This window comes from Gymnoscopelus braueri, assembly GCF_963280865.1.
Source record: "Gymnoscopelus braueri genome assembly, chromosome: 7".
NCBI classification, from domain to species: Eukaryota; Metazoa; Chordata; class Actinopteri; order Myctophiformes; family Myctophidae; genus Gymnoscopelus; species Gymnoscopelus braueri.
In genome coordinates this window covers 47,591,577-47,608,178 of record NC_137608.1, presented here as the reverse complement: position 1 = coordinate 47,608,178, position 16,602 = coordinate 47,591,577, and the positions used below count along the sequence as shown (strand labels likewise).

At 44.5% G+C, this 16,602-nt stretch overlaps 2 protein-coding genes across 2 annotated transcripts; both read left to right on the top strand.

Moving 5' to 3' along the window:
* Positions 1-1,042: 1,042 nt before the first annotated feature.
* On the top strand, positions 1,043-3,569 carry LOC308088074 (uncharacterized protein). Its single transcript, XM_080432423.1, has 2 exons — positions 1,043-2,542; positions 2,677-3,569. Exons 1-2 carry the CDS (start codon positions 1,711-1,713, stop codon positions 3,378-3,380), a joined length of 1,536 nt encoding a protein of 511 aa, XP_080288549.1. The 5' UTR covers positions 1,043-1,710; the 3' UTR covers positions 3,381-3,569.
* Positions 3,570-11,261: 7,692 nt separating this feature from the next.
* LOC308088683 (putative phospholipid-transporting ATPase IM) lies at positions 11,262-13,788 on the top strand. The gene is made up of 3 exons (XM_080433234.1): positions 11,262-11,391; positions 12,088-12,218; positions 13,301-13,788. The coding sequence occupies exons 1-3, from the start codon at positions 11,265-11,267 to the stop codon at positions 13,622-13,624; spliced, it is 582 nt and encodes a 193-aa protein (XP_080289360.1). The 5' UTR covers positions 11,262-11,264; the 3' UTR covers positions 13,625-13,788.
* The last annotated feature ends 2,814 nt before the right edge of the window (positions 13,789-16,602 follow it).

Sequence of the window (16,602 nt, the reverse complement as noted above, 5' to 3'; positions counted from 1 at the left end):
CCGGTGTTTCGCAAAGGTTGATGTGGTTTTGAGGTGAGATTAAGGTTAAGTTTATAGACATAGTTTCTGTGAGGTTAAAGGTCAGGGTTTAGGCGCCACCTGGGCGCCACACCAAAGGAAGAGGGAGTCCCAATTAGTGTGGGCGGTTCATCAAATTACTTTGTACAGTTTCTGTTGTCAGAAAACACAAACAAAATATTTCAGTTCTACACTATATTGAAACATTAAATAAATGATCACACACACAATCAGAGTTTTTCATAACATTAATATTAATATCCATCTGATTGGAAGTCAGTCAACCAGGTTTGTGAAAAAGGTTTTATTTTTTTTATAATTGACCATAAGTCATTTATTATGTAATCATTTGTAATGTGTGATAATTAATGTGTTACGATCATCATGACATCACTGTTTCCCTGTGATGGGTGGACCTGATCCTCTAGGGCAGTGGTGTTCAACCTTTTTCATGCCAAGGACCCCTAGATTGATATACATTTGGCCGCGGACCCCCATCTGAAAATGTTTTGTGCAGGGACCCCCAGAAGCAAAGATTTGAGTTAAAAAAATATATATGCGTTTAAAGATATGCACACTTTTTCAAGATAAAAAAGAAAAAGCAAATCTACAAGCTCATGAGCGCTGCCGCGCTATGAGCTTTTATATCTGCTATTTTTGAATAGCCAAAGCTAAGTGTTTCAATGATTGTGAAGCTATGTCAACTAATTTAGCTGGGGACCCCCTGGTACCCCTCCAAGGACCACTGGTGGTCCCCGGACCACTGGTTGAGAACCACTGCTCTAGGGTGGTCTGGGGTTATGGGTGGACCTGGTCCTCTAGGGCGGTCTGAGGTGATGGGTGGACCTGGTCCTCTAGGGTGGTCTGAGGTGACAATGGTGGACTGCCACAGTCTATGACATTAATGTGAAACACTGATGACATGCAATCATTTATATTAAGTAATGAGTTATATGTAATCATTCATATGAGCAGGGGATCAGATCTCATTTCAACTTGGGGTGGGGGGGGCACAAACAAGGAACATTCTCATCAATAATATCACCAACACAGAGTTCAGTTCTTATTTTTGGATCCTGATTTGACTAATGATCAATACATCCAGTAATCAATACCTTCCGTTTATTATCAATATCTACTGTAAAATATTGATATCTAAAATGCTTAGAAAACTGGACAGGGCTTCCTGTCAGTTCATAAATAATAATTAATTACTCAACACTAATTGAAGGACACATGGTGAAGTGTCCTAAATGTGTCCTATATGTATAAACTTCAATGCAATACATGATCCATACATTCAGTCTATCCTGTCCCATCGTCCCATGAGGTTTTAATTATTAATTGTGATTATGTTAATTAGGAGAATGAGCGCTCAGGGTGTGACAGTGACATGATGAGAGTCAACAATAACAGAAAGGTCGTGCAAACTTTACTAAAATGAGGCGCAGTTTACGGAGCTAGTTCAGGCCAGGCAACTCAAGGGATTGGGCCAACCGATCAGGTGACTAGTCACATGCACTTTCCTCCTGATCGGGTGGTTATAGGTACTGTGCTGTTACCTGCTCACTCTAGCTGCCCTGTCTTGCTGAGCTGACGTGTGTCGCTACTACTGCTGCTGTCTGCTGAGTTCCTGCTATCGCCGTTCGCTGCTTACCTGCTGCCGCCGTTCGCTGCTTACCGCTGCCGCCCATGAAAGTTTATATACTCATCATCTCCTGGTCGTTCGTACTCCTCGCCATGTCCTCCTCCTCCACGGACACGGGGAGCGAACGGGGTGCGGAGGAAATTCCGGACACCGGGATCGCGACCCTTCCCCCTGGGGGCATCCCGGGTCCCCCGGCCAAAGAGATCGACTCTGCGTCTGATCAGCGGCGCCGTAGTTCCCGGCTGGTAGTCCAAAAACAGCTGGGTGACTGGCCAGTGGTGCGGATCCTGGAGGCATTGTACGTAAATAATATACCCGTTCCACACGGGTTTAGCCATGAGGAGCTGTTTCAGTTTCTGCTAGAGAAAGATCAAAGTCTGGCGGAAGATCTAGAAACTGAAACCGGCAGAGGCAAGAAGGGGAAAGCCCCGGCGAAGAAGCGCGGTCCAAGCGGGGGAAAAGGTGCCAAAGCTCCGCCAAAACAGCGGAAAATTGCTGACGCTGCTCACGCTACGCCTTCAGCCTCCTCTGCTCCTCCGACTGCCCCTCCTCAGGCCTCTCCAGCTCCGACCACCGCTTCTTCGGCCCCTGCGCAGAATGCAGAAGTGCTATACGCGCTTACCGATATTAAATCATCATTATCCAGCATGACCCAGAGGCTGATCATGCTGGAAAATAGAGCCAGCACCCAGGTCGATGGCAGCGCAGGTACTTCCGCAGCGACTCCCTTCGTCACGATGACGTCAGCAGCAGTCGATCCGGCAGTCAAACCCAGGAGGAACCTGGGAACTGCAGTCCAGGCGCCAGCGGTAGGAGCAGCATTTCTTTCCCCAGCAGGGGCTATTCCTGACGTTCTCAGGACCCAGATACTCGAAGGTACGCAGGCTGCACCGATATCTGTATTATATCATGTTGGGATAATTATGAGATTAATAAGTATACATTACTTGCTTTAACAGGGCATGGGTTAATTATGAGATTAATAAGTTATACATTACTTGCTTTAACAGGGCAGGACGTTAACCTCATCAAAATTCTGATTAACGCAGCAGATTCGTCTGAGAAAAGGATGGTGGATTGTGGCGATTTCTCTGTTCTGTTAAAAGAGAGCGATCCCAGATTATCAAAATCTCTTACTTTAGCCAAATTTTTCGTAGCTTTCGGCGTGTACAGAGACACAATCTGTGAGGTGTATCCTGATAGGAGAGTAGAGTTAGATACTTACCTGTCCATTATCGCAGATTTGGCTCTATCCTATGGAGGGATGCTGTTTTTCGAATATCACAAAAGTTTCTCCTCCAAGGCAGCTATGTATATTCAAAGATTTAATCAGAGGATCGATTGGGCAGTGGTAGATTTAGGCCTGATCAGCAGGCACTTCACGGGCCATCAAGCCATCTCCTGCACCATATGCTCATCGTTCAGCCACCGTTCCAATCTATGCCCAAAATCTGCGTTCCTGGCGCTGGGTGAGAGTCGGCCTCCTCGCCAGCAACCGGCGGCATTCGGCCCTCAAGCTGCAGCGTTTGGCCCCAGCAAAAGACAGGTGCCTTATGCTCCGGGCACTAAAACACCCATATGCATTAATTTCAATGAAAATGTTTGCACATATCATAATTGTAAATATATGCATATTTGCAGCTGGTGCGCAGACAGCCACCCACGGTCTGTGTGCCCACGGAGGGTCCGTCCGGCTGCAAAATCAGCCAAATAAATGATTTGCATCCATCCACGCCTGTGATCGTCCCTGCTCTTTCTACGGCTCTAAAAGATCATCCGAACCAGTGCTGGGTCAACTATCTCATCACCGGACTAGTGCAGGGATTCTTAGCTGGTCTATGTTGGCTTCCAAAAATCACACATGTGTGTCCAAATTTACAATCCGCCATTAAGGATCCGCTAGTGGTAGACGAGCTACTGGAGAAGGAAATTAAAAAGGGGTACATGATAGGTCCATTTTCCAAATCGCCATTCAACCCATTTAGGGTTAGCCCCATTGGAATTGCCATGAGAAAATATTCAGGGAAAAAGCGTTTAATCGTGGACCTGTCAGCCCCTCATAAAGGGCCAGTCCCGAGCATTAACAGCTTAATTCCTCTGGCCCCGTTTTCCTTATTTTATGCCACAGTAGATAATGCCATTCAAATGCTAAAAATTGCAGGTCAGGGCGCTTGGCTTGGGAAGGCGGACATTACGGACGCTTTTAAAGTCATGCCATTACATCCTTCACAATGGCATATTTTCGGGGTTAGATGGCGGTCCAAATTGTATTTTGCCGTTAAACTAACGTTTGGCTGTCGGAGCAGCCCTCGGATTTTTGACACGCTATCAGAAGCTTTATGCTGGATTTTGTCCAACACCTACAAATTGCCTTTCGTATTGCATTTGTTGGATGATTTTCTAGTGGTGGATTTCGCCGGGTCACCTCCGGCGCGTTGCATCTCAATAGTACGAGATGTTTTCAAACAATTCGGAGTTCCTCTGTCTGAGGAGAAAACAGTAGGGCCTTGCACTCGGATAGAATTTTTGGGCATCATGCTGGACAGTGTCCTCATGCAAGCCTCTCTTCCCGAAGAGAAATTGTGTCGCATCAGGGAGATTATCAAATCTTTCACTTCGGCAGCCTCGGTGCTAAAAAGGGAAATGCTTTCTCTGCTTGGCCATTTAAACTATGCCATGCGAATTATTCCACAAGGGCGCTCGTTCATTTCCCGACTTTTAGATTTGTCCAAAACGACAAAAGATTTGCAGGGGTCTATCATGTTAGACGAAGGAAGCCAGTCAGATTTAAGATTCTGGTCACTGTTTCTGGATCAGTGGAACGGCATTTCCTTCTTTTATAATGAGTTAGCAGAAACATCCGCGTCAATTAATTTTTTCACAGATGCCGCGCCTTCCGTGGGTTTCGGGGGGTTTTTCAATGGAGAATGGTTCGCGGAAAGCTGGCCAAAAGAAATGGCTGATATGCCAGAGGGTAGTAAATCAATAGCGTTATTCGAATTGTACCCAATTGTCGTAGCCTCATTACTGTGGGGTAGCCAGTGGTCCCGGAAAAAGATCACAGTTTTGTGTGACAACGAGGCCGCTGTGCATATAATTAACAAGGGGCGCTCTTCAATTCCCGTAATTAATCAGTTTATGAGGCGTCTTACCTGGACGTGCATTAAGGGAAATTTCATTATGCACGCCGTTTTCATTCCAGGGTACGAGAACAAAATAGCTGATGCTCTGTCTCGATTCAAATTTCAGGAATTCCAAAAATTGTGTCCAGACGCAAAGCCAAGCGGCCTGGCTTGCCCGGGGTTCCACCAGGCGATCCTAGATTAGGCACCGAAAGTCCTCTCCTGTCTTTGCTGAATTCCGCTGCCAAATACATGAGAAATGGTTTAGCAAAAAGCACATTAAAATCTTATGATTCTGCATGGTGGTTCTTTTGTTCTTTCTGTGCCCGTTTTGCTTGCCCGCCATTACCTGTGAATATCCCTATGGTATGCGCATTCATAGTCCACTCTTTTGAGTCCCGCAAGTTGCAGCCTCAGTCCATCAAAGCTTTAATAGCCGGCATTCAGTTCCATCTTCGTTGCCAAGACCCATCAGTAGATAGTATTCTAGGAAATCCTTCAATCCGTCTGCTTCTCAACGGTCTCAAAAAAGAGCGACTCCAAGGCAATGACAAACGCTTACCTCTTACAATCACTTTGGTGCAACAGCTGGTGTCCAAATTAAGATCACGGGTGTACACGCCCTATGTGGATAAAATGGTGGAGGCAGTCTTGTTAATGGCTTTCTATGGGTTTATGAGATGTGGAGAATTTACTACTAGATCACTGGCATTCAATCCTCTGCATGATCTCTGTTTTTCAGACCTAACCATAGAGCATGCGTATTTCACTGTGTATTTGAAACATTCAAAAACTGATAAGTGGTGTAAAGGAACTCCTGTGATCATCGCAAGGAATAATTCTGATTTTTGTCCTTTCACTTCTATGTTGAGCTACCTGGCAACCAGGCCGGTGTCTGCCCCAAATGATCCTCTGTTCCTCACTGATGGCGGCAAGCCGATGACCAGAGCCTGGTTTACTGCTAAGCTGAGAGAGATCTGCTCAAGCTGCGGGCTTTCTCCAAGCGTCTACACAGCGCACTCCCTTCGCATTGGAGCGGCGACAACTGCAGCGCTGCTTGTGCCTTCAGCTTCTCTTAAATCCTTGGGGCGATGGTCCTCAGGAGCCTATACTAGATACATTCGATTTAACAAAAATGAAATCCTGCATGCCCAAAAGCTTATGAGTGCGCACGCTGTGTAAAGTCTGCTATTAATAAAATAAAAGCGCTTGCCGCAATACTGATTGCTTAATTTAAAGATTGCTTTTCTTAAATCTCTGGGGCGATGGTCCTCAGGAGCTTACGTAGATTCTGGTTAATAAGGATGACATTCTGCAGGCTAAAAGCTCTGAGTACGAGTGCTCACGCTGTTCTATTGCTAATTCAATAAATGCTGCTTGCGCATTATTGACGCTTTAATTACAACTCGGGTGGATTGCTGGGGATTTAGTTTAGTTGGTGATGTCATGGTGCTAAAAAATGTTGGTTTATTCCTATAGCGCTAAAAAGTTTTCTATGTAGTCAGGCTAATCATATCAAGCTCAGTCTATTAGTAATTGCTGCTAAGGTATAGTTGGGTACTGATTCAGATGTTAAGTAAAGATAGCACGTCTTTACACACATAGTCAGTACACTTTATTTATTATGGATGATAAACAATAGTTATCATTCATCATAGGATGACTCATTATATATATATATGTGTATATATATAGCAGATTTCTTTGAAAAAGAAATAAATATAGAATGTCCTCTTCGAATCCGAGTTGGTGCGGCACAGCGTGGACGCCATATTAGGATACCGTCTAGGACTCCTGAATTCAGGGATCAGCGGGTACCTGGGTTCATCAGGCTCACTGAACACATGGTGCATGCTGCATTTGTTTAGCTAAACTTAAAGTTTAAAAGTTGAGGAACATTATCATGTTAGTAAGAAACAGGTTCATGGAGCTCCACCATTCTCACAGATGGTTGGTCCGGCGTCAGGCCCTGTGCTCCCATGCCGTTTTGGGGGTCTCTGCTGTGTTGGGGGTTTAATTCATTCCCTGTAAATGCTAATTGGCATGTAACATTCATTAAAATGTTATCCTTACAGGGAATGAATGGATTCAGAGGCCTGACGCCAAACCATGCTTCCTCTTGTTTCTATACCATGCTTAAGCTTGCAAATATATATTGCTAATAAATATATATTCTAATCCAATCTAAGAGTTGTCTGACTGAAATGAAGCGCAGTTTACGGAGCTAGTTCAGGCCAGGCAACTCAAGGGATTGGGCCAACCGATCAGGTGACTAGTCACATGCACTTTCCTCCTGATCGGGTGGTTATAGGTACTGTGCTGTTACCTGCTCACTCTAGCTGCCCTGTCTTGCTGAGCTGACGTGTGTCGCTACTACTGCTGCTGTCTGCTGAGTTCCTGCTATCGCCGTTCGCTGCTTACCTGCTGCCGCCGTTCGCTGCTTACCGCTGCCGCCCATGAAGTCATCCCACCCGCCTCCCCGGCATCCACCTGTAGGCTCTGTTTCTAGATCCCCTTGGGGGTTTAATTCATTCCCTGTAAATGCTAATTGGCATGTAACATTCATTAAAATGTTATCCTTACAGGGAATGAATGGATTCAGAGGCCTGACGCCAAACCATGCTTCCTCTTGTTTCTATACCATGCTTAAGCTTGCAAATATATATTGCTAATAAATATATATTCTAATCCAATCTAAGAGTTGTCTGACTGAAGTACAGACATGCAAAAGTGTCACTTTTCAGCTACAGTCACCTTTTTGAACCCAAATAGGGCAATTGTGTGACACCTGACCCGAAAGAAAACAACATGTTGTCACCTTTTTCACCTCGGGGCTGTTTGCATGCCTGCAAGTAAAGAACAAAATATGTGTCTAATTCTGACAGTTTAAATATTCCTTGGTCAGTATTATTTATATTTCCGTTTTTCAGCTCCACTGTTGTGTTTCTATCCGTTCATATTGGCTGAACTTCACTCTAGTCTTAAACTAGTTAACAGCTCTGTGGACAAGTGATGAAGATGATGATGTTGATGATGATGATGATGATGATGAAGCTTGTGGATTCTTTATTTGGCAGTAGTTGTTGATCAGAACACACGGGTGGCAAAAGCTAACCCTTCAAAAAGTATTGTGTTTACTGTATGGGAGAATGATTTCAAAAGTGGAATCACTTTCTTGTAAATATATATTTTAAATTATATCATTTATTTCTAAATATTTTATTGGAGGAACATGTCAGACATGTCCCCTCCTTCCCCCCTGGGATCTGCAGCCCCTGATCATGAATGTTTTGAAGTTCAGATGTTAGATTTTGGCTTTAATTTGCTTGGTTTGAATGGAATGTCACAATATCAATAAAGGAATGAGAAAACATAATTGTGCCTCATGTTCTCTTAACCCTTTAACAGTCTGCGCAACCAATTGGTAGAGCACATTTTAAGTCACTAAGTCTCATTGAAAACATTGCTGAACTTAACTCAACCTGATTGAGCCCTTTCTACCATTTGGTTGAGGTATGTTATGGCAAAAAAAGGTCCTAGTAGAGCGGAATCGCAATACGATTGTGCACTTTTTGTAAGAAGGCTGAAACTTTCAGCATAATTAGTAAATAATATAACATACATTTTCAGAAGGGGAGGGAAGTCAAATTTGACCTGAGGGGGTCAAATCCAAGATGGCCGCCCGTTTACAGGGTCTGAATGTCTAAATACTTAAAAAAAAACATTCAAGGCGTTCTTTCCAACTAAGTTGGGGTTGCCCATTCATTTGATGATACTTTGGAGATTGCTAGAACCCAAGGACATACATTAAATCAAGGTCAAGGTCAAATTACATAGTAATACGTATATTTTAGCTTGGACACTGGGTTATACTGCAATATAGTGAAACTGTTCTTCCATTTTGTGACAATGTGAATAATACAAAACAAATAAACAGAATAAACCCATGGTGGTAGTCTATATTAATACATTAATAGTAAATGACTCAAGGTTCCAGGCTTCTTTATTGTCACATCTTGCGTACAGAAAGAGAAAAACAAGACAAAAAAACAACAACTTAACAGTCTCCAGAACAGAGGCACAGTGCAGTACATTTGAATGCAGCTTTGGCACACTTGCATCGTCCAGTACACCCTTTGGTGCAGCGACAGCGGATTAATTCATGCCACGATTTGGATGCTTCAGAGAGAGTGGTCCAAAATGGTTGCCACCCAGTTGTTTCTTTTGTCCAGCCCCATTCAGATGGCTCTGGCATCTCTGGTTCCAGTACCAATGCCTGGTTCCAACAGTTTACCTGGTCGCAAGTGCGCTTGATGTGTTGCTTGAGTGCTGCCTGGGTTGGAATAATGCTCTCTAGTGTTCTTGACTTCTGTGTGAAGAGCTGTTTCCTGGCATCATTCACTTCCGTGCACTCACTGGTTCGGTCATACATGAGCACCACAAATCGCTCTAGCAGGAACATTTATCCTTCACTGACCTCACTTGGCATGTGTAGGAGTTCACTGAAAGCCTCATTCACCTCTGGGAATGACTTCCAAGTTTCCCAGTCTGTCTTCTTTCCTCTGCCAGCGAACGCAGATACAGTGTCACACCCGGTGAAAGCGTGAAAGACTGGGAGAGTCAGACGCTGTGTTGGAGTCATTGTGGCAACCTTTTCATAAACAGCTATGTACCGAAAGCTTGATCCAACACCAAAGGCAACCCACAGCTCATCAGGACCTATCTTACTGAATGAAGCCACAGCCAGTACTACCACATCAGTATCAACCGTACGTATAGTCACCTTCTTACACCCCTTTTGCACAGCATCTGCCACATGCAGAAGCAGACGAGTGTCAGCCTCCTCTTGCGAACATGGGGCAAGGCAGGCCAAGTTTGAATCAGCAGGAGAACAGAGGACTCCACTCCCATTGGTTGCATAAAGTTCCTTGCCCTCTGCTAGAGGAATGTCTTAGTGGACACTGTAATGGTTCATCTGTTACTTTTTGACAGAGGACACACATGTCCCAGTTAGTAGTAGTGGGTGGCTTGGATTGCTTGGATGTAAAGCACTGGGTAGGGTCGTTCAGGTTGTGACGCTTTGACATAGTTGCGATGAAATTGCCAGGAGACGACAGGAGAAGGGAATAACACCCGTTTGGACTGCAGTTTGCAGCTTGGGCGTCAGGATGTGTTACACTCAGGAACAAACTTATGAAGAAAAAAGCGTTGCCCACTCTGGCTCTTTATGTAGCGATTTAGTATTTGAGTAACGTTTCGTACTGTTGGCCTTCCTCAGAATCAACACATGGCAGTGTAAGAAACTCTGGTCTCTTATAGGCGACACCAACAATGACACACCTGATGGGGATCAGACAATCCTATGGCAGCCATGTTATTGGATTGAAAAGGCCCCTTGATTGCTCTCTACCTAACAAGCATGATTGTCACAGAATTGTCTGAACCCCATCAGGTGTGTCATTGTAGGTGTCGCTTATAAAATAGACCAGTGTCTGTTCCACTGCCATTTGTTGACTCTGAGGATTTTTTTTTTTTTTTTTTGGGGGCACATTTTTACCTTGACCTCAACCTAAATGCATTTCCTTGAAATCTGGTGATCTCGAAAGTATCACCCAATGAAAAGGCATCCCCTATTTAGTTGGAAATGATACTTTAAACATTTTTCTACTGTGTTTGGTTCCAAACTTAAGTTGGACTAGTGGCCATTTTGGATTTGACCTCTCACGGTCCTCAGAGGTCAAATCTGACTTCCCTCCCCTTCTGAAAATTAATGTTATATTATTTACTAATTATGCTGAAAATTTCACGCTTCTTACAAAAAGTGCACGATTTGCTCAAAACCAGGAGTTAACCCGCTGTACTATCCACCAGATGTCACTGTTTCCCAGTCACATGGATTCTCAGGTATCCACTTTTTAGGAAGTGAAAATCGCTTGCTGACAGAGATCCGTTCTTTTGGGTAGTATAGGTTGACCTCTATAAGTAAGGTTTGGGATGGAATCACGTACATTATGTACATGTAGTCTCTGTTGGGTGGAAACCTCCAAAAAAGTTATTTTTCAGGATGCAAATTAAAAAATAGCAAGAGTAGCAGATCTACAAGCTCGAAACGCGTCGCTTCGAGCCGCGTTTCGAGCCGCGTTTCGAGCCGTGTTTCGAGCTTGTAAATCTGCTACTTTTGAGACTTTTGTGTGACGCGGTAGTTGCATTATCAAGTATAGGTTGTTAATGTACAAAAAAACACAAAAAGTTCGAATTTGGAGATAAGAGGTTTCTGCCCGACAGCAACGATGTGTACGTACATGCAGACATCCCGGAAACATAATGCCTCCGGCCACGGCTGTCACGGTGGAAGCATAAAAAGACCATAGCAACAGTAATAAAATCAATGAAAACAAGTCTAATCCCGTCGTGAATAATGCTTATCCGTTTCGGTCCTGTCTCACCTCATCCTGGGCGTGTAGTTGGGTTTGGACATGGCGTACTGGACGGCGGTCAACACGTTCTTCGTGGTGGGCAGTCTGGCCATGTACTTCGCTGTCACCTTCACCATGTACAGCAATGGCATGTACCTCATCGTCCCCTCGTCCTTCCCCTTCATAGGTGAGTGAGGAGCTTTTACTCTATACTAACCACTAGCATCCCTATTTTGAAAATGGTTGCAAATAAATACGAAAGAATATCAGCTATACTCACTATTTTCAAGTGACAGAAGTATAAAATATGACTTAACTCATTCAGTGCCATTGACGTCGCCGACGTCACGTTAAAAAAAAAAATCAGAACCCAAGATATCCTGATTTGAAGATTTGCTGCTCCATTCACTTCTTGTTCAACTTCTTACTGAAAAAGGCTGTATCTCGGCTCCTAAGCACTTCTTTTTTTTTACAATGTATTTTTGGCCTTGGGGGTGATAAAGCCAGAAATAAGTTTGGCACTGAATGAGTTAAGTGCTGAAGGCAACTGGTGTATTTCTAATGTGCTGCATCTCCATGGAATCCATTTCCAAGAATTGCTGTACGTGCGTGTGGATTACTGACCTAGGCCATATTTGGGGACATAATTTCCCCCAAATATGGCCTATATTAGGACTGTTGTCTGAATGGGGACAATGTTGATGTACCCAAATTAACTTTTTACTGAATTTCATTGGGTTAAGTTAAGGGTTAGGTTTAGGAGATGCAGAATGAATGTACTGTAAGTCAATGTACATTTTCCAAAAGTCTGCTAAGTAAACATGTGCGTATTTGTGCGTGTGTGTGTGCGTGTGTGTTTGTGTGCGTGCGTGTGTGCTTCCAGGTACAGCCAGGAACTCTCTGAACCAGCCCAACATGTGGCTGACCATCCTCCTGACCTCCATCCTGTGTATACTTCCTGTGGTCACCTACCGCTTCCTGTTGATCCAGCTCTGTCCCACCATCAACGACAAGGTGTGGCCTTTGGCCAATCACAGCAAGGATACTTTATTTACAGTATTTATTTGCATCTCAAACTGAAGGCAAACACAACCCCAGCCTAACGTCCCGTATCCAACAGAGCCCCACCCCCGGCGCCATTATTACATCCATTTGTTAGAAAACGTGCGATTTACATGCAGACAGAGAGCACAGCAACAACCTGTTCAACATGAATAGACAGAAATGATGATTAAACTGACACTGTCAGGTAATACATACAGAAAGTGCAGTGCCACAGGCCTATTCGCCCTTAGATAATAATTTGGTATATTGTTGCTGTCGGGCAGAAACCTCCATATTTTAACTTTTTGAGTGTTTTTGTAAATGAATTAAAAAAGTTATACTGTTTTGGACGTATGGTTTCCACCCGACAGAGACAATATCAGGTTTTTGTTTTTGTTTTCTTCCAATGTGTGGACACATTGACCATCTCATTAAGAATTCAAGGTTGGGACTTTAGGAGCGCCCAATTGTAGTCTCAGCACTTCTCTCGCTACACTACTCCTTTTGCCAAATGCAAATATCGATCAACTGTAAACTTCTCTTATTGCTGATATAATGTAATCCTTAGCTGCAGCAAATAGATTTTTACACGCGTGGATTACATAGATCATCAAGAACTTCCACATTGTCTTGACTGTACATTTCCTGTTGTTGAGGTGCATTCACATAGGGTGCGACAACTATATTTGTTTGAGTGACGCAATTCGATATCATCACAATAATATTATTGTGATGGGAGGTGCATGGTCCATTTGGAACCACATCTGGTGGTCTAGAGCAGGGGTCCGGACACATTTTTGGGTAGCGGAACCCATTTTTATGGGTCCTGTATTTTTCTACAATTATTCTCAATTATTTTTTCTAAATATGAAAAAAAAAACATTCCATGAATGTAAAAACATAAGTAATGTCAACTCCTTAGACAAATTAAAATCAGAAAAAGAGCCAACATGGTGGCCCTGCATATATAAGAGAGGTTATTTTCTTGTACGAAAAGGGAGCGCTACAAATTGTATATTTACGCATATCTCACATAACTCTCCACATTCCAGGTGATGTTCAAAGTCAGACAGGCCAAAGCCACGCCGCCTCCTCCGCCCCGACGTGCCCGCCTGCGTCGCACCAGCTCCCGGCGCTCCGGCTACGCCTTCTCGCACACGGGGGGCTACGGGAACCTGGTGACGTCGGCCCGCTACTTGCACCGTCCCGCCGCGGCCAGATCGTCGGGTTTCGGCCAGACGGGACGCACCACCATGGGCTTTAGTCCCATGGGACGCTCGGCTGGCTACAGCCCCACGGGACGCCCCCAGAACGCCAAGGTGCAGGACGTGGAGGTGACCTCGCTGCAGATGTATCGGACGACGGCGGACCTCTGAGGAGGTTTTTCTTTTTTTTGCAGGGCCAGCGGAGAGGCGCTTGGGAGAAAGACAGGCCAGTCACATCATAAACAGTCAGATTTATGAAGACTTGTGATGTACTATATGCCTCTGCAATGATTGACTGGCTTCAGGATTTTGGGACATCTTTGCGGCCTTTTTCATGTCAGTCATACATTTGGCCAGTTTTTGCATTAACTTTCCAAGGCGTTTCCCCTTTTTTCTAGTGTTAGAGTTCGTACTTCCCCGGCTGCAGCCGTTCGGCAGATATAATGAGCCACATTAGATACAGTAGCATTACATGAACTTGTGGGAACATGGCATTTAAGGCTTTGTGATCATGTGTCGCGCACCGAAAATAGCCGCTCTACAAGCTCACAACGCGTCACAGCGCGACACGTTGCGAGCTTGGAGATCAGCTATATCCTGTGCGCAAACCAAGTATAACTTAGAATTGACAGGAGAGGCAGGAGCCTTTCATTGTTAATGCTAAACGGGACTTCTCGCGTGAAGAAGTTAGGACTACATACTGTACTTTCAACACATTGATGCATTCAGGGCACAGGTAAATAAAAGAAATTGAGGATTGAGGAAATTCTCTGCATGTAAACATAGCCACTGATTGGCCCAAGGGGGTCTGGACTAGAGGTTTGGCTTATGTCATAAAAATGGCTTTAAGTTCCAGGCGCAACGTTGGAACTTACAGGAGTTACGCAACGCCATGAAGAACTAATTAAACAGGAAGAACTAATTAACTTTTCGCACGACTAGGCGTGGTGACAGACAGGTCTTTTTCATCTCATAAAAAGACCTGTAAGTTTACGCAACATCATGCAACTTTGTAATAAGATTGGTTATGGGGCAAGGCATAACTCATTTACTTTAACCACTTTACCTTATTATATACCATACTTTGTTGACCGGTGTCCCCCAGGGGCCTATACTAGGTCCCCCTCCTTTTTTCCCCCTCTACACCAAATGCCTTTGCTGAAAATGGCAAATGGCAAATCTGCAAGCTCGCGGTCACAACGCGAGACATTGTGAACTTGTAGATCGCCTATTTTCGACCAATGTTCGCCTACTACGGCTAATGAACTTGAACAGTGATTGTCCATTGACAGTGGTGCTTCTCACAAAGCCTCACTTAACTTCTGAACAGCTTCATGTCAAACCCATTGGTCTAATCAATGAAACTGAGGGTGCTGGAGAGTTCATTACTGAACACTGAACAAATAGTGCTAACATCAGGAAACAGCACTAAACTATTAAAATGGTCCGTAACTATTCATTGCTATAACATTAATAACCACTCAAGTGCAGTCTATTGTGAATGTATTTCCTGCAAACCAAAGATGTGTGATGGTTCTTACTCTAATAAAAAACTAAACAAAATAGAACAGAAGCAATAGGTGAGCACAAAGTGGTGCCATTGATAGAAGGCATACTGTGGTTCTATACGGGAGAACATTTGGTATTAAAGCTGCAATGTGTAACTTTAATGTACTACCCATGATTTGAACCTAGGTCTCCCGCACGAGAGACAATTCCTGCTGTTCTTCCAAGAAGGCATTCCAGGGGAGATACTGCACTTATGACCTTCAGGCAGCGCTACTTGTGTAACCAGTAGGTGTCCTATCCAACACCAGGGTCTAAATTTCTCAATGGAAGAGAAGGGAACACCTCCAACCACTGCACATGTACTAGTTATATTGTAACATACTATACCATATAGATTGGTTCAAATGTTTTACCCATTAAAATAAGGTTTGTAGCTTTAAGTGGGAATGTTGCTATCGGTTCTGTGGGTACAATCAAATACCAATATCAACCATTGGAGACTGAGACTTTTATTTTAAACTTTTTATGGTTTTCTTAAAACTGCAACCTACAGCATTGTCCTTAGAGATAACCTATTTGTATAATTTTGTACCTTGTAAGATATTTTTTTATCTTAATAAAAGTATTTAAAATGACCATTTTGTTCAGTTATATTTATTAACTAGTTTTGTCAATGGTTTCTTGTCAGCAACTTGTTTTTTTTTTATCCCCACTAAAAGTATCTCCAGCAGATGTCAGTGTTGGAGAGATGAAAAAAGTGTTGGTGGGAGTAGATGTTGTTAGACATATTGAAAATGCAATGGAAAGACATGGAGAAAAACATTGAAATGCCATTATTATTATTATTATTGTTAATTGTTATTGTTATTATTATTAACAGTAGGCGGTGGAGGTGGAGGTACACTTTTACGGCCTCCAAAGGCTGCTCCAGGCCGCATCTGGAGATTGCCCGTTTCAGCACGGCCGAGACGGGCTCGAGAGGCTCCTTTGCCTGGCTAGGAGCCTCCGCCCTCATCGCTGCAGGCACAGGAGGACTTGGACTGGCCATCGTTACCTACTGTGCCCGGTGGGAGGTGAACTCGTTCTCCTCCTCGTCGCGGAAGGCGTCCTCTCCCCCGAAGTCCTCGCCGTCCGAGCTGCCCTCTGGCGTCTGTGTGTCGCCCCAGGCGAGAAGAGAGAAGGGGGGAGAGGAAGGAGGAACACAGCCGCCGAGCAATGACCCACTGACCTCGGCTGGGGTGGCCTGGTCGGGCACCGAAGATAACGCCCCAGGTGCAGCTTCGCTCCGGACCTTCCTCCTGGCACCGCTGGACCTCGGGGCATCCTGTCGCGGTAGTCCTGCGGACCCAAGGCCTGCGCTCAACACCGACGCCGTGGAGCCCATGGCGAGGCTAGCGTCGGGGTGAGCGCCGCCGCTGCTGCTGGAGGCCGCCAGCCCTCTGGCTCTGGAAAGGCGATGCTCCAGCTGATAAACTGTGAAGTCATCGCAGGGCTTACACGTGTCCTCGTCTCCTGGGTTGTTCAGGGCGAGCCACGCGTGGTTATGTCCCAGGCACAGGAGGCATAGACGGTGGCGATCGTCCGCTGCTACATGTTAGCCTTTGTGGTGTAATTGAGGCAGTAAACTGCGGGCTACCATG

Coding starts and splice junctions, on each gene's coding strand:
- LOC308088074 (XM_080432423.1), top strand. CDS start 1,711: ATGAAAGTTTATATACTCATCATCTCCTGGTCGTTCGTACTCCTCGCC. Junction 2,543..2,676: donor CAGGACCCAGATACTCGAAG/GTACGCAGGCTG, acceptor TTGCTTTAACAG/GGCAGGACGTTAACCTCATC.
- LOC308088683 (XM_080433234.1), top strand. CDS start 11,265: ATGGCGTACTGGACGGCGGTCAACACGTTCTTCGTGGTGGGCAGTCTG. Junction 11,392..12,087: donor CTCGTCCTTCCCCTTCATAG/GTGAGTGAGGAG, acceptor GTGTGCTTCCAG/GTACAGCCAGGAACTCTCTG. Junction 12,219..13,300: donor GTCCCACCATCAACGACAAG/GTGTGGCCTTTG, acceptor TCCACATTCCAG/GTGATGTTCAAAGTCAGACA.